General features: G+C 53.6%; 8 protein-coding genes across 8 annotated transcripts; 3 read left to right on the top strand and 5 right to left on the bottom strand.

The window, feature by feature from the left end:
- The first annotated feature begins 58 nt into the window (after positions 1–58).
- Positions 59–2,157, top strand: K452DRAFT_360606 (uncharacterized protein). The gene is made up of 3 exons (XM_033546353.1): positions 59–375; positions 432–587; positions 637–2,157. Exons 1-3 carry the CDS (start codon positions 202–204, stop codon positions 1,813–1,815), a joined length of 1,509 nt encoding a protein of 502 aa, XP_033395089.1. The 5' UTR covers positions 59–201; the 3' UTR covers positions 1,816–2,157.
- A 469-nt stretch (positions 2,158–2,626) lies between these two features.
- On the top strand, positions 2,627–3,890 carry K452DRAFT_232286 (uncharacterized protein; the record flags this gene model as incomplete). The annotated part of the gene is made up of 2 exons (XM_033537223.1): positions 2,627–3,207; positions 3,401–3,890. 2 exons carry the CDS (start codon positions 2,627–2,629, stop codon positions 3,888–3,890), a joined length of 1,071 nt encoding a protein of 356 aa, XP_033395088.1.
- Positions 3,891–4,934: 1,044 nt separating this feature from the next.
- K452DRAFT_254715 (uncharacterized protein) lies at positions 4,935–9,262 on the bottom strand. Its single transcript, XM_033538334.1, has 7 exons — positions 9,129–9,262; positions 8,934–9,041; positions 8,692–8,867; positions 8,493–8,619; positions 7,842–8,434; positions 7,380–7,796; positions 4,935–7,333 (listed from the first exon to the last, which is right to left on the bottom strand). Exons 1-7 carry the CDS (start codon positions 9,147–9,149, stop codon positions 5,341–5,343), a joined length of 3,435 nt encoding a protein of 1,144 aa, XP_033395087.1. The 5' UTR covers positions 9,150–9,262; the 3' UTR covers positions 4,935–5,340.
- A 404-nt stretch (positions 9,263–9,666) lies between these two features.
- Positions 9,667–12,047, bottom strand: K452DRAFT_289922 (uncharacterized protein). The gene is made up of 4 exons (XM_033540909.1): positions 11,836–12,047; positions 11,702–11,777; positions 11,446–11,646; positions 9,667–11,185 (listed from the first exon to the last, which is right to left on the bottom strand). The coding sequence occupies exons 1-4, from the start codon at positions 12,015–12,017 to the stop codon at positions 9,845–9,847; spliced, it is 1,800 nt and encodes a 599-aa protein (XP_033395086.1). The 5' UTR covers positions 12,018–12,047; the 3' UTR covers positions 9,667–9,844.
- A 743-nt stretch (positions 12,048–12,790) lies between these two features.
- K452DRAFT_275615 (uncharacterized protein) lies at positions 12,791–18,230 on the bottom strand (the record flags this gene model as incomplete). Its single annotated transcript, XM_033539242.1, has 4 exons — positions 12,791–13,275; positions 13,510–14,797; positions 14,861–17,930; positions 18,044–18,230. 4 exons carry the CDS (start codon positions 18,228–18,230, stop codon positions 13,072–13,074), a joined length of 4,749 nt encoding a protein of 1,582 aa, XP_033395085.1. The 3' UTR covers positions 12,791–13,071.
- A 548-nt stretch (positions 18,231–18,778) lies between these two features.
- Positions 18,779–20,262, bottom strand: K452DRAFT_289919 (uncharacterized protein). Its single transcript, XM_033540908.1, has 2 exons — positions 19,849–20,262; positions 18,779–19,790 (listed from the first exon to the last, which is right to left on the bottom strand). Exons 1-2 carry the CDS (start codon positions 20,189–20,191, stop codon positions 19,156–19,158), a joined length of 978 nt encoding a protein of 325 aa, XP_033395084.1. The 5' UTR covers positions 20,192–20,262; the 3' UTR covers positions 18,779–19,155.
- A 167-nt stretch (positions 20,263–20,429) lies between these two features.
- On the top strand, positions 20,430–22,582 carry K452DRAFT_352618 (uncharacterized protein). The gene is made up of 8 exons (XM_033545785.1): positions 20,430–20,627; positions 20,690–20,854; positions 20,910–20,942; positions 20,996–21,123; positions 21,180–21,628; positions 21,688–21,721; positions 21,779–22,000; positions 22,101–22,582. The coding sequence occupies exons 1-8, from the start codon at positions 20,450–20,452 to the stop codon at positions 22,380–22,382; spliced, it is 1,491 nt and encodes a 496-aa protein (XP_033395083.1). The 5' UTR covers positions 20,430–20,449; the 3' UTR covers positions 22,383–22,582.
- Positions 22,583–23,249: 667 nt separating this feature from the next.
- On the bottom strand, positions 23,250–24,897 carry K452DRAFT_254701 (uncharacterized protein). Its single transcript, XM_033538333.1, has 3 exons — positions 24,683–24,897; positions 24,191–24,625; positions 23,250–24,134 (listed from the first exon to the last, which is right to left on the bottom strand). Exons 1-3 carry the CDS (start codon positions 24,752–24,754, stop codon positions 23,358–23,360), a joined length of 1,284 nt encoding a protein of 427 aa, XP_033395082.1. The 5' UTR covers positions 24,755–24,897; the 3' UTR covers positions 23,250–23,357.
- Positions 24,898–25,263: the final 366 nt, after the last annotated feature.

Here is a 25,263-nt window from a genome sequence, read left to right as displayed (position 1 = left end):
GGCTGCCGGCGCATCACTCTCATCTCTCCACACTAAGGTACAGACAAGACTGACCACCACAACGTTACCTAGCGTTGACCGGAAGCTTCGGGCCGTCGAAACTATTCATCGATATATGCAACTAGATTGCGCAGGTCGCCATAGAGAGACGAAGCTTGTAACCGGTCACCCTGCCTGCCTATACGGAGTACCTACACGCCCATGAACTCACTCATTAGCCTTCCGCTCCTCAAATACTCATATGCCACAAATGTGCGCACCGACAGCATCTTGTGGAACCATGTCTTCCAAAACTTGGTTGTCACATTCGATAACTTTCGCGCCGGCAACAACGCAGCCCTGGTGATGAAGGTGGTGCAAGGATCCGAGCTTCTGGTATGGGCCAGATGCATATTTGCTCCTGCACTCATCATTCGCTCTAACAAATCCAGGAACATGTTAGCATACATGACCTGATTAATAGCTCGAAAGAATTCATCGCCACCGCAAAGAGGTCTGGCATAGAAGTACGCGCTGAGCAGCTTCCCATCTCTTTGTTGGTGCGCTGTCCTCTGTTGGCAATCAGATACAACAGACCAGACGGACAGGTACAGTTGCTTGACAAGATTTCAACGAAGCTGCTAAGTTGTAGTACAGATAAGAAGATTGCAACTGAAGTTTTGCTCTGACACAGACTTTCAAACGGCGCACACTTTGTTCTCTGATCTTGGTTGCTATATTACAGACAAGCCTTCGCAGGGGCCGACAGTGGCTGGCAGCAACTCACGCCCGAATTCATCGTATTATGTCACCCCTCAACCTTCATCTTCGCCTCCAAGAGTTCACACTTCGCATCCACTAGTATCGGAGAGCCGACTTAGCACCGAACAGTTCCTTGCGCAACCTTTCTTTAGGCCAACTAGTCTCCCTCAACAGGGCATTTTTACTGATGCTTTTGAATCAAACCATTTCCACCAAGAGCGCTCCATGGATAGACAGACTGACGGTTTAACTCGGTTCCCAGCAACAGGTCCTCTGTTCTTTAATACTTCTAGTCACCCACAAAGACCAAGCACGGAGTCTTTAACGATGCAGGCGCAACCGGTGAGTCGCCAGCTGGATACGATTAGTGAAATTGAGAATACTCGACCTTCAACTGCTCCAGTGAATCGAGAGTATGATCTGCTCTCAATGATTCCTCCTAGAAGAGAGCTCCCGTTCTTGAGACCAGCTTCTGCACCAAAGTCAAGTGTTACCCAGAAGCATACTCAAGGAGCGAACAGGCCGAGCAGCTCAACTACAGAGCTACAGAAGAGTCGGTCCAATAGCCTTAGACGCGCAGCTCTTCAGAACACAGGTTCCACCGCAAATTTGGCTCCGCTACCGCCCCCAAATTTTGCTACAGAAAGTTCGGCGTCGTCTGGCAAGCAGCTGAATGCTTTGAAAAACGGCCGTCGCCAGAAGACCGGAAAGCCCGTGCCTTCATTGCACACATCTAATTCTTCATCCAGTCCATATTTTTCGATGCCTGACATTCAGTCAAATTCCGAGACACCAGGAAGCACTTCACCTGGCCACATTTCAACCGATCATGCTGATAGATCGACGCTTTCGAGTGCTGGCAAAGATGTTGTCGATCGCGTAAGCTCGATGATCATGGGTGGACGAAATAGCCGTGAGCATGGCGATATCAGAACGTATGCGACGCTGCCGGATGATAACAGAATCAACATCCTCGACGAGTTCTTTGCCGAATGTATCGCTGACGATGACTTCCTCACTCTCTGCGAAGACGTCAACTCATGCTGGCGCCGCATCGGGCTAGGTCTCCCATGATATGCAGACTGCGTTCCTGGACGCACAAGGGCCAGGATCTCCTGAAAAGCGACGAAAAACGTTGCCAAGGCTGTGGTGATTCAGAAACGTGGAATGATGCAAGTGAGATCAACGCTCGGCCCCAAAGTTACACAAGATTGCTCTGTGCTTCTTATCGAGATCTCGACGTTTGTTAAAAGGAAGGTGGAAATGTAGCGACTCAATTGCTTAGGTTGTTTGTTTCTTTAAAAGTTAGTCTAGGCTTAGCTATTAGTAGACTTCCGTAGCGAATATTGCTGAACGATAGAACAAAAAAGCTTCGAGGTCGTCCAAACGCGTCGAGAGGCAAGGAACCGGGGTGGTGGAACTATCTAATCTTCGCCTGCAAGGGAGTCTTGGCTACCAGAAGCGGGCATATAAGGACAGGGAAAAAATGTTCCCACATGCCCATCAAGAATCAACACTCTTTTGAAGCTTTCCTCAACATCACTTCGAAAGGCCGCAAGCGGAGATGAGCTTGTTAACGAAAATGGATGGCGTGGGAGCCTCACGGGGCCCCCAGACGCTCTTTCCCTTACACCTGCTTCCCTACAATCATTCTGTGTCACCTGCTACCCACTCTGGCCACTTTACTATGGACGATTTGCCATCATGGGCCACTCCGCTCGCAAACCTAATCCTCCTCCAAGTCATCCTCGTATCTGCTCTCGCATTTCCTTCATCATGGCGGCTCACTGCGCTCCTCGTCTCCTTCCATCTAGCCTGCCAATTCCAGCTTTCCGTCTCAGAGGTTTTCGAGAACCGCTCCCTAGGTTCTTGCGCGACAGCTTCGATGTGGCTACAGCTCCTCAACGCCAGCGACCTGCTCTTCTTTCATCCGGTGTCTTTTGAAGATGAAGGCAGAGCCCGTCTTTCCAAAGCAGAGCACCCCGCGAGCATTTCGGCGTCTCTCACTCGCGCCCGCCAGCAGGTCGAGTGGGCGCTGAGTAGGCTGTTCAATCTCCGTCATATCGGCACACGCACGCAAGTCAAGAACGTGCCAGCTTTCTCCCGCGCCAACGAGGACTACGTCCCCTCACGCACACGCTTCCTTCTGCGCCGTATCTTCACAGTGGCTGTCGCCTATCTTGTCGTTGACCTCATCAGCAGTCAACCGCCACCGCCAGACTTGGATGCTGCTTTTTCGCCCCACAAGCAGTATGTCTTTTCTCGATTCACTGAAATCACTGGGGAAGAAGTCTTGGGAAGATTTCTGGGTACGCTTGCTTTTTGGCTCTCTCTCGCGTCACTCATTCAGTTGCTCTACAACGTCCCGGCCATTGTGGCTGTTGCCACCGGAATTAGTGAGCCGGAAAGTTGGCCGCCTTTGACGGAGTGGATGTCAGAAGGATGGAATTTGCGGCGGTTCTGGGGGTAAGTGACATTTTGCCAGTACATCTTTCGTTCTATATCCTCATCAATTTCCCATATACCAAGCCTGTTTATTCTGCTATCATTTCAATTTTCTCAGTCAATTGCCTCTATAGTCAAAACACCCCCACATCCTCAAGCGCAAGAATTAAAAGCAATCCAAGCAAACCACCCACTGACAATCTTTTCCACACAGCCTAGCCTGGCATCAATGCCTCCGCCAGCCTCTCACCACCCACGCGACCTATCTCGTCTCCCTGCTCAGCCCCACCGGGCTCTCGGAATCATGGCCCCTCCTACCTCGCTACGCACGCCTGCTCGCGACTTTCGCGCTCTCAGGCCTCCTTCACTGCGCAGCCGAGCACGCGGCGCTGATCCCATCCGCCGAGGCCGGCGCCCTGCGCTACTTCATCATGCAGGGCGTGGGCATTATGGTGGAAGACGCGGTTGCGGGGCTGTGGCAACGGCAGCAGAGGCAAGAAGACTGCGTAGAAAAAGGTGAAAGTGAGGGTGAGGGAGGGAAGGAGGTGCGTATGTGGGTCAAGGCAGCGGGCTGGGCGTGGGTCGTGCTGTGGCAGGTGTGGACGACGCCGGGCTGGAGCTGGCCGTTCGCCAGGCATGCACGACCGGGAGTGGATCGCATGGTGCCGGGGTCAGTCATCAGGCTGCTGGCTGCTGGGGCATGATCTGCGGGAACGAAAAAGGACGGCGCATGTACCTAGCGAATGGAGGTGGTCAGGCGGACAGAGGCAAGTGTTCTAGTGACCAGAGAATGGGGAAGAGAAAGCACTGGAGCAGCGTCCCAAGTCCGGTGTCAAGCAAGGGCAGGCAGAGGGTGGATGTCTCAGTTGCTTCTCCCTTTCTTCTCACCCGATTCCTTCCTTCCTCAACCGGGGCAGTCTGCGCGCGGGCGCTGTGGAAAACTGATAGATAGATCTACTACATGTGTGGCATGCAGATGCAGATTCCAGATCTGCCATCCAGGCTTTTTTCAATCGGGCTTCCTGTCCATGACCACCTCCTCATGTAGTTAAAACAAAAGTTTGTGGCAGTTCCAATATATTATTGTACTCATGAGACACTGTCTCAGCAGAATTTGAGTGGATTTCAGTGTAGTTAGCATGTCGTGTCTACATTGGGGAATGGGGATGGACGTATCCAACCCATACGCCGAACTGAGAGCAGACAAAGGAGACTGCTACCTCAACCCTCTATGTAGCAAGCACACGCGGCAAGAAAGCTCCGGCCACCAGATCGAATCTAAGAATAGGCAGAGCGGCAGCCCCCGTCCAACCAAGCCTCAAGCCCTTCCCCCATCCATCCGCACCTGCATTAGCACCTCCCCGCCCGTTCGTTCGACACGTGGTTGCCTACATGCATACATACCTAGGTACATCATACCTACATACACACATATATCATACATACATACAAGGCCTCTGCCCTACGTCCCACAGGCAGGCAGGCAGGCAGGCAGGCAGGCAGGCAAGCCCGCCGCACCGCACCGCACTGCTCACTTGTGCCATACGAGTGAGTGCATGCGTCCTTATCGCCCGAGCGAGTCTGGACCGCTCGATGGCGATCGATTCATTCATGCACGACCATGGAGCACTGGGCGTGCCACGAGGGTGAGCAAGGAAGGTGGGGAGGCCGGAGGGGAGACAACGCTCGTCCAACCTACCACCACCACCACCACGACTACGCATCCGCCTTTGCCTTTGCCTTACGTAGTATGTATGTATGTAAGAGTCGGTTCAACATGCTTCGATCCATTCCGTCGTCTATGTCAGTCTATCCACAACGTGCGAGCCCCGCCCCCCTATTCAAAATATAAAAAAACGACAAGACAGACACTCACTCACTCCTAGCTAGTGAGCCACCCAGTCAGTCAGTCAGTCAACCAGTCCACCGTTTGTCCGAGCAGCGTGACACGCCCGCGCACGCCACGCCACGCGACACCCTTGCCTGCGCGCCAGTGTCCTGCGTGCGTAACCCGCCAGCATGCCATGCCACGCCACGGCGTGCCGCACGACGCCCAGCAGCGTGGGCGCGCGCGCGCGCGTTCGTACCACAGTGCCGACCCCTCGCCGCCCTTGCTTCCGCACCCCCCATCGTCACACAGACGCGCCCTTGCCCTCACTTCATCGGGCTGCCAAACATGGCCGTCCCACCACCACTACTACCGTTCGCGCCACCAAACGCCGTGCCGGGCCTCCGAATCGGCGTCGACGCGCCGGTGCCGGGCTCGGGCGTGTCGCCTCTGCCCTGCGCGGCGGCCGCGGCGGCAGCAGCAGCGGGGTTGATGGCGCGCGCGCCCGGCACCTTGAACCCGACTTCCCAGCCGCGCTTGTAGATGTCGCGGACCATGTCGTCGCACACGGGGCGGCCTTCGGCCTCTTCGACCTGCGCCCAGTGCTTCCAGAGCTTGAGCGCTGTGCGCGCGTCTTCCACGCTGTCGTGCGTCGCCGTCTGGATGTCTTCTTCCAGCACGATCCACGCGAGGAAGCGCAGTGACAGCTTGCGCTGCCGTGCTGGGATGTAGTACAGGTCGACGGTGTCGACGACTTGGCCTTTGGGGACGTGGATGTTGATTGTGCGGAAGTCTTTGGGCAGGCCATGCCCGATGAAGACGCAGCCGAGGTTGAGCAGCAGCCAGAGTTTCTTGTATGCGACTTTGAGCCCGACGAGCGCGTGCTTGCTGGTTGAGCGGTCTAGGTCCCCGGGCGAGATTCCCGAGAAGAGGGTTAGGTAGTCGACGATGGGCTCGGTGATGGCGATGTAGTCATCGATGAATGGCTTTCCTTCGTCGGCGCCGTCGCCGCGGAGGACGGACACGCGCGCGAGACCAAGCCGTGAAGGCCGTATCGTCTCACGCTGCCCGGAAGCGCTGATTTCGATTTCTTCGCGCTGCAGCGACACGAATTCCGCGTCGATGGCGACGGGCCACCCTGGCTTGATGTGCTCGCTAGTGCTCAAAGGGACATAGTCTGTGCTGTCGCTCTCTGGAGCAGGTCCCCATTGTCTGTACAAAAGCGAAGTATCCAAATGGTCTTTCCAAGTGTCATCGATTCGATGGCTTGCCTTGGCGATCTCAAAAGTAAGGACCGATGGTAACTTCCAGTTTGGTTCAAAGCGGAGTGCCTCCTCTTTCGCAACCGGGCGTACCAAAAAGTCATTGAACAAATGCCACTGACTCTCGGTTTGGTTTTCCTCTCGCGACGAGGGCGATACATTGATCATTGAAACCAGATGCGACTTCTGGTTCTCGCCGCTATTAATATCAGCTACGACACCGATGAGGTCGTATACCTGGATGTCGTAGAAATTTCGTTTAAGGTGGTGCTCGAGGTCTTGGCCCTCGTAGCAGTAGAACTGCCCAGTGTTGACGATGATTCCGATTTTTTCCGGTAACCAACCCGGAGTCGCCCACAGCTGTTTAGCCTCGTGGCTGAGAATCGCCGTGTTAATCATCATAATCGGAGGAATATTTTGGATCGTCTTCCGCGCCGCAAGCTGCTGATAACGCTTGCATCTGTCGCACCAACCTCGATTCTGGTCTTGACGCTCGACGCTAGCCTTCAATATCTGGGAAAAGGTAGGGCGCGGAGCTCGCATCGGGTTCTTCATGCTGTTCTTCGGCGGATATACCAGCTCGTGCACGTATGTTGCCCCTGGTCTTCGTGTTTCATTGTTGCACTGCGCGCAGCGAATGTTTGCAACAGCGGCTGTCGTCAGCGCATGATCAAGGTGACTGACTCCCGGAGACATCTGCCTGAAGTCTGCCGTGAGTTTGTCAAGCAAAAAGCGGTTGAGCCCTTGAATCATGGTGGTCAGGGCATTGTTCGGCGAGTGTTCTTCGACAAGCCCAAGAGATGCAGCATTGGAAAGACCACTGAAGGTCTTCAAAAAGTTTGTAGCTTGGCAGTTCTGGCCTTGTGCTTTCTCCAGCATGTCTATAAGGAAACCAAGCTCGCAGAGCAAGCAGTTCTCAAACAAGCAGGAAGTAGCGGCGTGATGTAACGCCAAATTTCGAATAATAGGTGTGAATCGGAGGAGCTGGAGGAGTGGGTTTGCGTATGAGTTGGCAATATGTGTTTCAAGACCAGAATACTCAGTCTTGTTGTAGTACCTTTTTATGATCAGTGCTGAACGACAAAACTTATAGCAAGACTTACTTGAAATCAAAATCATCGACACCGAACTTGCTATACTTGATTTCAACATTCCGATACATGACTGGGACATCTTTTTTAGTCGAGCCATCAAGCATCATGTCAGTTAATGCTTCAAGCGTCTCGCTCATCCGACGCTCTGGCTGAGAATTCACGCCACCGTCTCTAGCTTTCTCGCTGAGGAATTTTGGTGCCATGAGAGCGTCGGCACCCTTTCCGGGCAGACGCGTTTCCTGGACCTGGTTCCTACGGAGTTTGCGAATATTGGGCGCCCAGTGGCCAATGTCTGTCCGTTTCATGGCAGCTTGTACTGCTGCATCGACCTTGGGCGGTGGTGCCCCTACCTCGAACACCAGATGATTCGGCCACACGGAAAGCAGTGTATCTCTATAATACGGCATGCCAACGGTGCTAAGAGGCCTACAATCGGTTAGAACTCCCACAACACATATGCGAAAAACTTACGTCTCCATAGACCAATCCACTTTCGGAGCAGGGATAGGATGGTCTGGGAACTCGGATGGTTGTGCCTGGTCTGTAAATCTGATCTTGGTCGGGGAGCCCCAAACCCGAATCGAACACAGAGAATCGGTCAATGCAATTGCCTCTCCCGAAGGAGCCATCTCGAGCTGCGTTAGATAACTGTCAAAAAGGTTGACCTGGCGCACATTAGCCGTATTGGGGTTCATTAGGTCCACCACTTGCAGCTGCCCTGACTGAGAAGCCACAATGCTCGTCGTGGACATCCTAGGATGCATCCGAACAAAGGCGGCTCCCACATGGAAAGGTATCGGTGGCAATGGTACCAGAAGTTTGAGGTCGTATACATAGACAAATGGATCAAGGACAAGGTTATTTAGCTGACGGCGGGAGAACCCGCAGGTCACCAAGAAGTCCGCCTTGGCATCCATGTCGTTGATCCATTCCTTGTGAGCCTGCCATGTTTTGATAACCTTGTAGTTGAGCGGGTCGATAATATGGACCTGACCAGAGTTCGTCGCAGCAGCGATGTATTGCCCACCCTTTTTCATCAAGGTGTAGTTGCTCTCGGCTGGAAGCTTCGTCCCAACGTCGGTTAGCCAAAACAGACACTCGGGAGCGATATAAGGTCCTCACAGTCTCCGTGATTGTCCCTTTCTCAACATCAATCCTGAACATGGTATTCTGGCAGCCTGCCACCAAGATCTCGTGGACGCCCTTGGACGTGAAACTCATGCATCGTAGTTCTTTGAACTCGTCGTGCCTGGGCACAACGTCAGCCTAGTGTTCTCCATACACCTTCCCACCATCATCAAGTTTGTAGGTATGTCCGTACGTGAGGTGCCATTGCGTCAGGCCGCGTCGCGACGCCAGGTGCACGCTGCGTACGGAAAGGGACAGGACGCCCTTGTCGCAGAAGAGGAACTGCTTGACGCCGCCGTCGGCCGCGGCGTGCGCCTTGTACGAGGTGTATCGCTGCAGTTCAGGGCCGAAGAAGGAGCATACGCGACCCTTGGAGTCCCCAGCGTTAGATCAGCCGTCATTGATCCCGCGCCCCGACCGCGCAGACGCACTCACAAAGTCGTTGCCGGCCCAGACGAGATCCTGATGCGTATCGAAGGCGACGACCGTCGCTGGCGTTGGGAGCGCATGTGGGCCTGGCGGAGGCAGAGGGATTTGGCTCAGCTGTGACAATGTCCGTCAGCGCCGTTGGCCTGCACATCAAAGGGAGCGACGAGCGCAATCGTGCTGCGACTCTCCTATAGGGCTCACCTCGTCCCAGTCCGCCTCCATCTTGTCAGAATGCTAGCTACGTTGCGCCTGGAGGCTTGGGAATCATGGTCTGACGTGGTCTCATGGGGTAGATGGGAGCTTGGGGTCGCACGTTTGTATCGGAGCGCGAAGTGGTGGACGCGACTACAGGACAAGCTACTGTGACGACAGACAGGGATCAAGCTGGCCTTTGGCGGCTTGTCTTCGGTTAACCTCTCACGCCTCAGCGACCCGGTCATTCCTACAACTATATTTGCGCAGAAATATACAAAAAATTGCGAGAATAAATTTTTAAGCTTCACTGCGAGCATTATATTATTTTATCTACAGAGTACGCACGTCATGGGATGCATCGCGATTTGTTTGTCGGCGGTTTGTAGTATCGATGTCAAACTTAAAAGGACTGTATGTATACTTAGTCCACTGCCTAATCTTAAAGAAACCTTAATTTTAAATAGCTGTCGTCACACTCATCACATGCATACAGACAATCATATATCTTAAAATATCATTTCATTTGCATTGGTATTGGTATTCGATCCGTCCGCGCGAGCCTTTTCAACTATACAGCCACGCGCAACCAAAGAAAAAGGAAACGCTTCGCAAAAAAAGCAGAAGGCAGAGGGGTGTCCGTATTCACATGCCTCCGAAAGGGACAAAAAAATCAATCTGGGCCATTACACCGAGAATCCGCAAGGAAAGTCATTCAAACCCGTCTAAACAGCAGGCCCAGCCTTGATGACCTCGGGCGTCGCCTGGTCGCTGTACTTGTTGAAGTTCTCCGCGAACAGCTTGCCGAGCTTCGTCACCTCGCCCTTGAAGTCCGCCGAGCCGGTCCAGCTCTTGGCCGGGTTGAGCAGCTCGTCGGGGACGTTCGGGCACGACTTGGGCACCGACAGGTTGAAGGTCTCGTACGTCTCGTACTCGGCCTTGGCGAGCTCACCGGAGTGAATGGCGTCCAGGATGGCACGAGTGTACTTGAGCGGGCAACGCTTGCCGCCGGTGGTGGCGCCAGCGCCGACCCAGCCGGTGTTGAGCAGCCACGCGTTGGCGTTGTGCGTAGCAATCTTCTCCGCCAGCATCTTGGCGTAGCGCATGGGGTGCAGCGCCAGGAAGGGCTGCGCGAAGCAAGAGGAGAAAGTCGCCTGGGGCTCAGTGACTCCTTGCTCAGTACCAGCCATCTTGGAGGTGTAACCAGAGATGAAGTGGTACATGGTCTGCTCGGTGTTGAGCTTGGAGATGGGAGGCAGAACACCGCGGGCGTCGCAAGTCAGGAGAATGATGTTCGTGGGGTGGCTGGTAGACAGGCAGGGAAGCTTGGCGTTCTCGATGTACTCGATGGGGTACGCGCAGCGCGTGTTCTCGGTCAGGGTAGAGTCATCGTAGTCAACCTCACGGGTAATGGGGTCGAAGACGACGTTCTCCAGGATGGAGCCGAACTTGATGGCGTTGAAAATGTCGGGCTCCTTCTCGGCAGACAGACCAATGGTCTTAGCATAGCAGCCACCCTCGATGTTGAAGACACCAGTGTCGCTCCAGCAGTGCTCGTCGTCACCGATCAGAGCACGCTTGGGGTCCGCCGACAGGGTGGTCTTGCCGGTACCGGAAAGACCAAAGAAGACAGTGACGTCGCCGTTCTGACCCTCGTTGGCCGAGGAGTGCAGAGTCAAGACGTTGTGCTTGACGGGCATCTCGTAGAACAGAACAGTGAAGACACCCTTCTTCATCTCACCGGCGTACTCGGTACCCAGGATAACCATTTCCTTCTCGGCAAAGTTGATGGAGACGGAAGTCGACGAGGTCATACCGGTGGTGAACCTGTTGGCAGGGAAAGCACCAGCGTTGTAGATGACATAGTCGGGGTGGAAGTGCTCAAGCTCCTCTCTCGAGGGACGGATAAGCATGTTGCGCATGAAGAGGGCATGGTAGGCACGGGCGCAGACGACACGCACGCGGATCCTGTAGCGCTCGTCCCAGCCGGCGAAACCATCGACGACATAGATGCGGTTCCTGGTGTTCAGGTAGTCGACAGCACGTTCTCTGTTGATGCGCCAGACCTGTGAGAGATGAAAGTCAGCAACTGAAGTGCGAGCACGTGCTGCATGGCCTAAAGGAGTCCAGGCCAGCCACAGCCGAGGGCCAAGGAACTTCGCGTCGACGGAAGTGGGGAAGCGAGGCGCCCCCATGCACATCGCTGCCGACAAGGGCCAACCGCAATCATCACGATTACCATGACGTCGGCCGCGCTCACTTGCCGGATGCGAAGATTGTGGGGTAATGCACGCGATGCCATGCCAAGGAGAGTTAGGGTACGTACGTCAGGAGTCATTGGCTTGTTCACAGGTCCCCACCAGATCTCTTTCTGCGAACCAGGCTCTTCCACAATACGCTTGTCCGAGGGAGAGCGGCCAGTTTTCGCGCCTGAGTATGCCGACAGAGCGCCCGACGAAGTGATGGCCGAGCCAGTTTCGTAGACGAGAGCATCTTCGTACAGTGCAGCAACCGAGGGGTTGGCAATCTGTGTCGGCGCTGTTAGCTTGTGAACTATCAATGCAGGAACCGGTGAAACATACAATTGCCACGCGGTCGTAGTCAATGTGCGCCTTATCGTGGAGCTCCTCCTCAATCTCGGTGTGCTCGGCGTGAGCGCTGAACGACAAAAGTCAGTACAGGGCAACCATTTCAACAGGAGTTCATGGAAACGTACGCAATACCACCGGGATGGAGAGCGGTCTTGTTGACAGTGTTGGAAACCATTTTGAGAGAAGTAGAGTGGAAGTTGTTCTTCTGCTGCTTGGAGATTTGCTGGCGAGCGAAGTCTTCGGCGAGGGGACCGGGGGATGCGGTTCTAACAGGCGGGGTCGTGTGTCCTTTAAGAGTGGAAGCCATGGCTGATGCTGAATTGATGGTCGAGGAGCTCGTGCCTTCAAAACACTTAAAAAGACTACCCCCGGACAGTGCAAGGGCCGGCTGTGATGGACGTGATTGGCAGGCAGATGGGGAATGAAGCCCAGTTACGTTGCCGAGGCGTGTTCCGCACGGGCAGAGTCGGACCAAAGGGCTGAAGTGGTCGGGAGGCGTCGGAGCAAGACAATGATACCAACGTCGATGGAGGCAGAGCGGAGGAGGCGGGGCCCTAAGCGAGGTTAAAAGCATATCCAGAGTGCCAGCATCGGCGCCTCTGGCGGCTAGGGCCGAGTGGTGGTAACGAACTGTTACGTTTGCCAACGACCGTGTGACGAACCACGATGTCTCGCTGCCACATCGAAACGCATTGCGCCCCAGAAGGGCATGAATGACGAAAGAAAGCCAGAGTTGTGGTGGGTGGAGCATGCTTGCATGGAGCAGCGGGAGAGCAGTCTCGCCCAGATCGCTATGCCCCGCATCCGCGAGCGGCAGGGGCACCGCCGGCCGCTCTCTCGGTCTCCCGCAATGACGGCGCCCCAGGCTCTCGGTGACGAAAAAACCACTCTTCACCCGGTCCTTTCCGCCGCCCAAAGGACCAACGGGATCCCGCCTTGGCCAGGTGCTTGGCGCAATGCTTGACCGTTTCCCCGTGGGACAAAAACCAGCTCTTGTGCTACTCTACTCGAGCACACCCCCTCGCATCACGGGTGAAGTCTTTCGCTGTGGATGAACGTATTCACGCCCGGGTAAAGACATACACGCCTCTACTCCTGCCCCGAAAATGTGTTTCGCTTTCTGCTGCAACAAAATGCAGGGGCCAGAGCCTTCTTTCCGATACATTTTCGCGCCCGCTGCGTAATTCGGGCCCTGGCATTTGCGCCCATCCAACACCCCTGCATCCCCACGCGGCCTTCCCCACACCTCCCATCACAATCATCCTGCACCCCTGCCCGATGCGGCAATCGACGATATTTGCACAGGCCAATCGCATCCGCTGAACTGGTCAAAATCCCCCTAGCCCCGTGTCTAGCCGCCCTCAGGCCTGCTCCCCTTCCTGTTTCCTCCGACTCTCCTTCTTCGTCTTGCGAGCCTGCGGGCTGAAGAATCCCTTGATCTTCCGTCCTCCCTGCAAATACAACCACGAGCAGACGTACACGATAAAGAAATTAAACACAATGTACGCCCAGAAAATCCCAAAATTCCGCCACGTGTGCGAATGGTAGACATTAAAGCTGGCCGCCTGCGCTAGTCGTTAGCTCTCTGCACACCAAACTGCCGCGACAGGTAAAGCTCCCGAGAGTGAGCTGCGAGAGGGTTCGGGTGCATGTGCGGGGAGGTGCGTTCCCGCGACGACATGTGCATATCACAGAACCCGACCTTCCCCGACCCCGGTCTGAAACCCTCCGAGGCGGAGGCCAAGAGACGTTGGGCGGAAACGCCAAGATAAGTGGGGGTGGGGGGTTGATGAACTTACGAATTGATCGCCATCTGCATATTGACAAAAGCCACAGGTGCCGTCAGATGTGTTCTGGAGCTTTCCACCCGCTTGTGCGATATACGGCCCGGCATAGCTTTCGCAGGTTTGTCCGGGCGGAGGGTAAAACTTCGCAAGTTCTGAGCTATCGCAATTGACTGGAATGCCATGGGTAAGAAGGCCGAGGAAAGCTTCCAGCAAGTAATGAAACGGCGTGAGCCAATACATCCACGATTTCCAGAAGTAGGGTAAAGCAATGTACGGCACGACAACGCCGCAAAAGCTCACAACGAACAGGAAAAACATGGGTACCAACAATGAAGCCAGGAGTTCGTTCGGCGAGAAGGAAGCAATGGCTTGCCCGAACCCAAGGTAAAACAACTCAAACACCATGACGAAGAGCCAGACGCTGGCAGACGTATAGGTATCGCGTGGAAAATGCGGCGGCCAATACCACGCCGCCCAGTACAGTGTACCGGCAACCAGGCGGTAAGGTATCTCCGAGAGGATGGCACCAGTAACGAAAGCAAACCAGGAGTATATCTTCGCGTTGGACTCGCGCGATTCGAATATTTTTCGGGCCTCCAAGTACCGTGGCTGCAGCTGCTGGATGAGGGGAGGAGAAATCGTCAAGGTCATAAAACTGGAAAACAGCCGGGACTGGAAATCAATCTGGCTGTTACCCAAATCCCAGAATGTGAACGCGTTGAAGAGGCCCGTGAAAATATGCAACATGAACATGCCGACAACGTACTGAGGGGTTCTCCACATGGCCGTGAAGCTCCGGACGACCACGGTTATTGTCTGCGTCATCAGCGGCATGGCATACTCTCTGTCATCCTTAACAGACTCTTTCGTGCTCCTGCTGCGACGGTCCTTGGCCAATTGTTGAATCTCTCTGGTCAACTCATCGTTTTCAGGCGACTTCTCCCAGACATCACCCCAGTCCTGGCCTTTGTAGTCAGGGTTTCCAGCACCGATAGTCTCCAACATATGCTCGGCTGGGTTGCTCTGTGGAGGACACCTCTTCCCGCCGTTGCGTTCAAGGTAATTCAAGAGTTTCTTGCTGTCATGGCCGAGCTCGCCGAAGTATACCATCCTGCCGCCGGATTTGAGGAGTAAAAGTTGGTCGAAGTGTTCGAAGAGAACAGAACTCGGCTGATGGATCGTGCAAAGGATTGCCTGACCGGCGTCGGCGAGCTTGCGGAGGAAGCGCACAATGTTGAAAGCTGCGCCGGAATCCAATCCAGATGTTGGCTCGTCCAGGAACATCAAGAGCTCAGGTTTACTTTTTTTAAAGAAACTTGTTAGCTTGTGGGAAGGTATAGGAGGTCTAGATGTGTAAACTTACCTGGCAAGCTCAACGCCAATGGTTACTCGTTTGCGCTGTTCCTGGTTCAGACCAGATCCAGTCTTTCCAATCGTGGCTCCAGCGATTTCTCGCATTTCCAAGAGATCAATGACGGTCTCGACATATTCGTACTTCTCCTTCAAAGAAACTTCCTTCGGTTGCCGTAACTTTGCTGAGAAACGGAGTGCTTCTCTCACCGTCGAGGTGGATTCGTGGATGTCCATCTGCTCAGCGAAACCAGTACTTCTCTGGAAGGAGTGAGGGAGTGGTTTTCCATCAACAAGGAAATCGCCTGTGATAACACCAAACCGAATGCGTTGCGCTAAAGTATTGAGTAGAGTCGTTTTGCCCGCGCCAGAAGCTCCCATCAGTGCAGTTAGTTTCCCCGGCTTCACGTAACCTTGAACATTTTGCAGCAGCTTCCGCTCCCCATTCTCATACGGGATAGTATAAGTGACGTTCTGCCAAGTGAAGATGGTGTCGTTTTTGGCAACTCCTTTCATATTTGTCTTCTCGTCTTCCGATGAGGTGGCGTCTCTCGATTGATCGGTTCCTGCGGCTTGTTCTTTTCCAGTTTCCTCGTCCCTGGGTTGGTTGCCTGTTTCCATGGCGGTCTTGACGGCTGATGGTGCCTGACCTCTTTTGTAAATAGTAACACTCCCTCCTCCTTTGTTTGGTTTTTGTCGCTCCATCCCTACGGCAGTGAGAAAGATAAAGAAAAACCACATTCCGCAAATAATTCCGAAATTTCTCCAAAGATGAGAACGAGAATAGGTGTAAGCGACAGAGATGTAGTCGGCGCCACTGACGGTCGTCGACCCCGGTCTGCTTCCTTGGAGGGAACAAGCTTGGTACTCCGGAGTCGCACCAGGAACGCCGAAAGGTATTAAGTATGGAGGCTCGCAAATGATGTCCAGATTGTAAAACTCATTTGACATCAATCCTTCGAATCCGTACTGGACCGGATTGATCCATCGAATCCAAGAAAACCAGGGATGCATCTTCTTTGTCGGAATTAAGTATCCTGAGTATACGACCAAGGCTTGTATCGCGACACCAGTGATACGTGTTGCGACATCCAACGACCCGACAAGTGCTCCAATAGCACGGAAAAAACTATACATGGTGGAGGTTAAAACGTAGAGGAATAGAAGGGAGATAAAAAACTGCGAAGCCGTCCTCTGCAAATTGCTCATGAAGTATACTACCACATCGAATATGGTAACCTGAATTAGAATTAATGGAACATCGCAGACAGCTTGAGCGATAGCATATGCCGCTGGCCGGTAGAATGAGAACGACTTGTGCTTGAGGAGGATGGGCCGACTCTCAAAGGAGGCTGTGAGTTCTGCCAGAGCCAGCAGGGCATTAAACAAAAGTGCAAAGAAAAGTACACCGCCACGGGTGAATACACCGGAGCTGGTCTTGGGCTGATTATAGAACAAGCTTCCTACGATCAGAGCTTGAAAGAGGATGCCGCCCCATTTGCCGACCAGTGATTGTTTGTCTCCAATCATCACCAGGAACTGGCGTTTGGTGCAAGCAGCAATCTGTTGGGGAAAAGAAATGGTGTAGTTCTTCTTCTTGGTGGCTTTGGTTTGAGACTGGCGGCGTTCCTCAACCAATCGTTGAGTCTCCTGTTCGAACTCCTCGATCTCTCGAAGGTTCTCCTTGTGCCGCTCGCTCTTCAGGAAGGCTTCTCCGAACTGTTCAGGAGATCTTGGAATACGGTTCTCCCAGCCTTCTCTGATGTGCCGTTCGTTCTCATCCGTGACGGAAGTCAAGAAATCGGCGCTCGTCCATCGTTTGGGTTGATGGAATCCCAGGGATTTGAAGTACTCCGTTGCGGTGTCGATGGGACCGAAGTAACAGCATTTACCTTCATGGATGACAATGACCTTGTCGAAAAGATTGTACAAACTCTCTCCCGCTTGGTAGAGCGCGACGGATGTGGAGACGCGAGCCATGTTTGTCAACGATCGCAAGCTTTGCGCATATTCGAGCGCTGTAGATGAGTCCAATCCTTTCGTGCTATTATCCCAGCACTGAACAGAGGCCTTTGTGATCATGGCCTCTGCAATGCTGACACGCTTCTTTTCTCCACCAGAGACACCCCGTACGAACTCATTTCCAACTTTCGTATTCATAGTATGTTCAATCCAGAACAACTTGCTGACGACACGGAGAAATTCTTTGACATAGTCCGATTTGGACTCGCCTTCTTTTCTCGAGTCTTTTCCAGGTGTTTTTGTCTTGAGAGCGAATTGGAGCGTATTTTTCACTTTGAGTGTAGCGTAGTGCAAGTCGTCCTCCGGCGTGTAAATTATTTCACTGCGATACTTATTGGCCATTTCTTTGGCAGACGTCCCACCATATAGGACATCCCCATCAATGGCTTCATAACCGAATCGTTGATTTCCGAGGACCTTAAGGAATGTAGAGCAACCAGCACCGGGTCTTCCAAGAACCAGAAGCATTTCTGCAGGCTTTATGCATCCGGAAAAGTTGTCAAGAATGGTCCTGATGGGAGGTTTGCCAGCTGCTTGTCTGGGACCTCTGGTGAGAAGGTTCTTCAGAAACCGGGGTAGAGCCAAAAACAAATCTCCATTTGTAGGCTGGAGAGCAGCACCAAGACCCATACCCTTAACAGTGAGGCCTTTGAACACCACACCAAGGTGTCTTGTCTTTTCCTCTTCGGAAGACTGCTGGCGGGACTGTCCGAACATACGAGACATCAGGCGATTTATTTCCTCCTGTTCTTCATCGTGACCTGAGGCCGCCGTCGAAATTGATCCTTGCCGACCGGATTGGTCGGTGCGACGACGAGACAGGACCTTGAAGAGGTCTTCTTCAGTCATCGCCCTGCTCGGATTCGGCTTCTTTGCAGGTTGGCTTGGCGCCGACTTGATTGGCGCAAAGCCTCCTTCTTTGTCTTCTTCATCGTCTGAAGCTGATTCTTCCATCTCTCTTTTGTCTTCCTCTGCATCAGCGTCGAGTGCTGCCGATTGGGCTGTATGTTGCTCTGTTGGCGTAGGAACGGCTGTGGTAACCTCAGACCGTAGAGTATGTCCTGGTATCAATCAGTATGTGTACAACAAGGTCTGACGCATGCAATATATCGAGAAATATAAACACAAGGAGATGCGCGTAATTGAAACCATCACTGTGAAAAAGGCAGCATACCGTGGCCTTGGTCCTGGGCATTTGTAACCACATTTAGTCCAGAGGCTCTTCCGACATTAGTTGTGGATGGTTGCCGTGCCGAACCAAGATATGATTGCTGGCGAAGGTTAGACGCTGGCGTTTCTGGCCAAGCGCCTGGAAGTTCTTCGATATGTGGCGTGGGCCGCTCTGAGTAGTCGCCTTCCATGGTTGGAGTGGCTTGCTAGTTCAGAATGCCGTGTTCAAGTAGGCATGACAAGCGGAAAAACGCGAAAGGAGAGGCAGAAAGACTATGTATTCGGCGAACAGCGCTGACGTGTAAGATTAGAAAGCAAACCTAACGGAAGCTAATTGCACGGCGCCGAGAAGGCGCGAGAGATCCGAATTGCGAAAGAGCTGGTCATGGGGGTGGGTGTTGTTGGCAACCCAGTTCTCCAATTGCTGCTAGAAGTCTATTGCGTCATTGACTTCAAATCCGCCCAATGGAACAAAGGAAAGAATCCTTCGGAGCTCGGGCCTTTGTGCTTTTCCGACCGAGATCCATGACTATCCGAAGCCACCGATGATGTCGTTCGCTAGCTTGTCTATATCGGGCATAGAGAGCGATTTAACCACCCATCACTTTCTCTACCATGCGGCACGTAGAAGCACCATGTCGTCTGCAGCCTGGAACATATAAGTACAGTCAAGACTCGTTATAACGTTCGCGCTAATCAGCATATTTTGGCCTGTAAAAAGGCGTTCAGCGGTATGTCAGGCTAGGTATTGTGTAGCCATTTACACGTTATACAAAGGAAGATGTTGTAAACAGCCAGAACCAATTACAACACTTAAACCGGTCAGGAACTTCCGATGGTCATGAAGACGTTCATAGGTATACCAGGCTAGGGTTTGCATAGCCTTAGGCACACCCTAAGCGTTATAAAAGAGAAACACTACGAAGAGTCAATGCTAAGAGAGAATGGATTGTAAACGTCTTTTTGACGATCGGAAACTGCTGAGAAACTCAGACGTTTAACCAATTCTTCTGCAAAGCTTCTGCCTCATTGCCCCCAATGTACAACCAAGCATGCCTTAAGCTTACCGTTTGGATTCATCGTTAAGGTCATTAAGATATGTGCATAACCCGATCTTCACGACTTGTCTACGGCCTCAGCTGCCACCTCCCCAATGACAGGTTTCAGCAATTGTGGTACAATCTGCGCCGCGTCTCCCTGGAAGAACCAATCGCCCTCTGCAACCGCATCAGTCCGCTCCATATTGACGACCGCAACTCGAGCGCCCTTGCGGCGAACCCGTTCGACGTAGCCGGCAGCAGGATAAACGGATGAAGAGGTGCCAATGACCAGAATCAAATCGATCTTCTTCGACTTGGTAATGAACTCGTCGATATTCGAGATGGTTTTTTGTGGGAGCAATTCTCCAAACCATACTACACCAGGTCGGAGCAACCCCTTCTTGCATTTCGGACAGTGAGGAAGATCGCGGTAGCTTAGCTCAGGAAGCTGGACCTTTTCGTCGGATATGTCTAATTCCTTTGCCGCTGTGCCCTGCTCTTTCTCCTGCAATGCGTCCGACACCGCTTTCCTTGCATTGTTGCTCGTCGGATCAGACTCGTCCACTGGCATGGCAAGAGCAGGAACGACAGGGTCTTTGAAATTATTCTCTTCCTTGTAATCGCAGAAGAATTCCGAGCATTTTAAATCAAAAAGGTTTCCATGTATGAGGTGTAGATTTGCTTGCGGGTGGCCGGCCCGCTGCGACAAACCTGAACGACTATCAGCTCCAGCCGAGGGAAACAGAGCTGATTGAGGATGTCAATGTACCGTCGACGTTCTGGCTCAGGGTCAAAAAGTTATCTTTCTTCTCTGCCAGAGCCGCCAGGGCATAATGGGCGGGATTAGGCTTGGCCTTGAGAGCCATGTGCCTGCGGTAAGAGTAGAATTGCCACACCAGTCCCGGGTCGGCGGAGAAGGCCTGAGGGGTTGCGAGAGTCATGGCATCATGTGAGCGCCAGAGACCTCCAGCGCCACGGAAGGTGGGAAGGCCAGAGGATGCAGAGAGACCAGCTCCTAAAAGAGCGAGAATGCGGTCCGACGACTGAAGATGCTTGTGGAAAGAAGCGAGGTCTGCGGCAGGAATGGCCGGCATCGAGGCCGTCGAGGCCATTCTGATGAGAGAACTGAAGGCGGGAATATTGAATAGTCACTTGGTGTATGTTGTTAGCTTATTTATGGACGACGGGCAGGCAGCAGGAGACAGTAAGGTTAGATAGGCAGCAGCTGGCGGGCGCGCAATGCAGTCCCCTCTTGCGGTGATCTACGTCAGAAGTGCTCCGGCGAATCAGCGTGCGGCTGTCGATAACCATCACCTTCAACTCGCGCCCGCTCCCGCTCACGGCCGAAGTGCTCCACACCCGTCGCCAACATGAGGACAGCTCTGCGCGCCTTGCGCATTGTCGGCAGGGCTCCAGCTCGCCCATGCTTCCGCCAAACCCGCCATTGGAGCAGCACGCCCGTCAAGCGCGAGCTCGTCTCTGCCGCAGAGCTGCACTTTGGCCAGCCGCTGCATGAGACCCACCCACACCTGCTCAAGCCCGGCGAAGGTACCCAACACCCTTCGCACTTTATATACACCAGACCAATGCTGACGAGACTTTCCTGGCAGTCACTCCCGGCATCAGCGCACTCGAATACGCCAACCGTCGCTCCGCCCTCGCCCGTTTGCTTCCTCCGAAAAGCGCCGCAATCATTCCCGCTTCCGACACCAAATACCGCTCCGGTGCTGTGTTCTACAAGTTCCACCAAGATGCCGACTTCTTCTATCTGACCGGTACGGGCTAGCTTTATGGGCGACGCGGCTGCTGGTTGCTAAGCGTATAATGTAGGCTTTGACGAGCCTGAGGCTTTGGCTATAATAGGTACCTGATCTTGGGAGAAGAAGAGCTAGGGCTCCCGGGCTGATTCAACGTAGAGAAGACTGGTCCCGAAGACGAGCACCTATTTCATCTCTATGTACGGCCAAAGGACCCTAGAGCGGAGTTGTGGGACGGAGCCCGCTCAGGTGTCCAGGCTGCACTGGACGTTTTCAATGCGGATGAAGTAAGCAGCCAGTCTAGCATGCGGAACTTGTGCCCTGACAAGATGCAACCTCGTAGGCTGGAAACATCAAGGACATAGGAAAGATCATTCCGGAAGTCATCCGTCGTTCCGAGCACATCTACACCGAGCTTCCCGGCAAACTCGACCACAGATCACCAATTACTCGATACCTAAGTGGAACTATGTACATGGGCGACAATGGCTTCCCTAAGGCCTTGAAGGGCGTCAAGCCGTCTGCAGTCAAATCTTTGCGTCCACTGCTGAACGACCTCCGCATGTTCAAGAGCGAAGCTGAAATTAGCAACATGAGGATAGCTGGACAGGCGTCAGGAAGAGCTTTCTCCCACGCCATGAGCAACCGCTTCGCCACTGAGAGAGAACTGCATGCGCACATGGATTATGGCTTTCAAATGCTGGGCTGTGACGGCATTGCTTACGTGCCAGTTGTTGCTGGAGGCGAGAATGCTCTTCGCATCCACTACGTTCGCAACGACAATGTATTGAAGTATATTTTCCGAACCTGTCTTTGTGTCACAAATAAGCTGTCTAACTCCATGGTTGTAGTGACGGCGAGATGGTGCTCGTGGACGCTGGCGGAGTAAGCAAAGCCCTCACCTATCCTACCTATCCTTCTACTCGTTCTGACAATCTCTAGCAATATGGCGGATACATAACCGACATCACGCGCACCTGGCCTATCAACGGCAAGTTCACACCAGCGCAAAAAGACATGTACGAGATGATCTTGAAGGTGCAACGGTCATGCGTGTCACTCTGCCGCGAAGACTCGCAAATGACGCTCGACCAACTGCACCACATTGCCGCGAGCAACATCCGCGACGGGCTACAACAGCTCGGCTTCAACATGACGGGCGATGTATGTCTACCTCCACTCCCCACCCTTCTTTCCTACCCCCACTCCTCAGCCACACCACAGCACGCCATCCCCATCTAAAACTAACCCACTCCCTTTCCAGGCCCTCGAGACCCTCTTCCCCCACCACCTAGGCCACTACATCGGCCTCGACGTGCACGACTCGCCAGGCTCGCCGCGCAGCCGCCCCCTCAAAGCCGGCCAGTGCATCACGATCGAGCCGGGCGTGTACGTGCCGGACGACGAGCGCTGGCCAGCCCACTTCCGCGGCATGGGCATCCGCATCGAGGACAGTGTAGCGATACGCGAGGAGAGCCCGTTTGTGCTTACCACGGAAGCGGTGAAGGAGATTATGGATATTGAGGCGTTGGGCAAGAAGCATTAGGGGACGCGTGTGGTTGGTGTGGGATACCTTTGTATAGCAAGTGAGTTTGTGAGCATGGTTTGGTGCGCTTTGCGGGTATTGGAAAGTTGCGTGCTTGGCGATGGCTCGTGGTGGTTGTGGATGTACTTGCAGCTGTGTCCTTGATCTTACCTTTCCCCCAAATCAGCTATTGGACTGGACGTCGCCTGCCCATCATGCACTTCACGCCATCTCTCAAGTTCATCCTCTATAACATGTTGACTTCCCGGCACTGCAAGTCCCAGTCCTGCCACCCACGGCTCAGAGACAACTGAGAGAGGACAAGCTCATTCTGAGAATGGCTGGGAGATATAATTCCGCCGGGAACCTCAACTATACGTCTAAGAACGTGGTGGAGACCCATATCTGATCCCTCCTCTAAAATGCTTAAGACGGCGAAGGGGAAATTCAATCTCCGATATCACTATCACGCCCAACACACTTTCACGAGAAGATGTAAGAATAGTTTCCATGTCGTGTTGGAGTACTCATTGGGGAGATGTGGAGGGTAGCTTCGTAAAGAGAGGAATGGCTTCTAAGGGGGATGTAAGTAACATCTACATATGGAATTGAATCACTTTTTCTAAATATGTAGGTATAATCTTCCTATGGGGTCGAATCACTCCAAATACTTCTGAATACATACTTTCTTATAGGGCTGAATGCGTTTGAATGGGTGATGCAGTTTCATTCCTCATTATACTTCCCAGCTTCGGAAAATTGACAGGCCTTCTTGTTGGTTGCATGTAGAGCTCATGTTTCATTGACGACTTGATGGGCCTAACAATGGTAAAGTGACCGGCACGCTCGAGAGAGTATCAAATAGATCGTAATCGGCATCATAAAATTACTTTCTCATCTAGTTCTCGTCTGGTTCTTACTCCAACTAGGTATATCTAATGCAAGCGCTAAAATCTCCATCCCAAACTCAGCACGCTATGCAACTCCTACTTCCTTTTACAGCTTCTGCTTCTGCTCCTGCGCCTGCTTGTTCTTCTTTCCGCGGCCGCCAAAGCCCCACCTGATCTGGTTTGCAAGCTGAATCTCGCAGTCCAGATCCTCAGCCCAGGACCAGACAAGGCCGGGGTTCTTCTGGAACATGCGGCCCGCCATGGCGACGTCGAGGTTGCCCTCCTCGAGCAGGCTGTTCGCCTGCTTGCCTGTCGTAATGCTGCCCACCGTGCTGACGAGCAGCTTGTCGCCCACGGCCGTCTTGACCGTGTTCGCGAATGGCGCCTGGTATCCCGGTCCGCCCTTGATCTGCTGCTTCTCGTGCAGACCGCCAGAGCTGACGTCGAGCAGGTCGACGCCGCGGGCGGCGACGAGCTCAGCCAGCTTGGCCGTCTGCTCGACCGTCCAGGACTCGTCCTTCAGGTCCGTCTCCTCGAGCCAGTCGGTCGCGGATACGCGCAGCAGCAGCGGCATCGTGTCCGGGATCACGGCGCGCACCGTCTCGACAACCTCGAGCGTCAACCGCGTGCGGTTCTCGAAAGACCCGCCGTACTCGTCTGTCCGTTTGTTGCTGGCCGGCGACAGAAAGGAGTGCAGCAGGTACCCGTGCGCGTTGTGGATCTCGATCGCGTCGAAGCCGCAGGCAACGGCGCGTTTGGCCGCCTCGCCGAATGCCTTCTTAAACTCCTCAATGTCCTCCTTCGACATTGCCTTGGGCAGGTTGTGGCGGTCGTTGTAGGCGATGGCAGAGGGAGCCTTGACGTTGTTGGGCCAGCCATTGAGCTGCAAAGTGTTAGTCAATCAATGTCCATAATCAGTCATGAATATATGTGACGTACCTCCTCGCCCGCAATATCACCCGCCGACAACCAGGGCGCGACTGTGCTGGCCTTGCGGCCTGCGTGCGCCAGCTGGATAGCGATCTTCTGGTTCTGGCTGTGCGCAAACTCGACCACCTTCTTGATGGGCTCGATCTGAGAGTCCTTCCAGAGACCAACATCTTCAGGCGTAATGCGGCCCTCGGGCACGACGGCCGTGGCCTCAACAATGGCGAGGCCAGGTCCGCGCGAAACGATACCACCAAGGTGCGCCATGTGCCAGGCCGTCATGTGGCCGTCCTCTGCAGAGTATTGGCAAAGCGGGGAGAGCATGATGCGGTTCGGCAGCGTCAGGCCGCGGATGGTTATGGGGCGGAAGAGCTTGGGGATCGCATTGTCCTGAGAGGCGAGGGCGGAACCGGCAGGAGGGTCTTGCTCGGGGGTGAAGTAAGAGATCTATGAATGCTACTGTCAGTACACCAATTGGCAGTGGGAGGAGGTGTTTAGACGTACGCCAGGAGCAGCCTTGTTAACAAAGCCAGGCTCGGGTTGGATCTTCTTGGCGACGGCGTGGTGAGAGGCCATTGTTGCAAATCAATTGAGCAGAAACGAATTGTCTGAGGAGCAATTGGGGAGAGCAAGGGAGACGTTTTATACAGGTGCGCTGGCTGCTAAGGTTGCATGATTTTTTTGGGGCAAGAGCAATGGTTGCTGATAAATCCACTTGAATGCCATTGCGTCAGGGGTTCGGCCGCCACTAGGGTGTGGTCTTTTCTCGGAAGTCTCCAGAAGATACGGGTGACCGCATAATGAGGGTGGGCGAAATGGGCGACACGGGCATGGAAATTTACGACCTCAGTCGAAGCTGTCGCGATGACGGTGTTGCTTTGTCAGCAGTCGGATTGTCTTCCTTTCTCTCAAGCCCACCCGAATACCACCCAAACGGCTCCGCATGCATGTCTAATAAATTTAATAGAGCAGTGATTTAAGAGAGTGTATGTGGGTTTCTGTCAGGTCCATGCCCAGTGCTCGCAGTCCGTCTGAACGTGTCAGTCCGCATTGACCTTCAGCACCTCGCATCCAGAAAACCATTG

The sequence above is a fragment of the Aplosporella prunicola genome (assembly GCF_010093885.1).
Source record: "Aplosporella prunicola CBS 121167 unplaced genomic scaffold K452scaffold_20, whole genome shotgun sequence".
Classification (NCBI taxonomy): Eukaryota; Fungi; Ascomycota; class Dothideomycetes; order Botryosphaeriales; family Aplosporellaceae; genus Aplosporella; species Aplosporella prunicola.
This window is presented reverse-complemented; position numbering and strand designations above follow the sequence as displayed.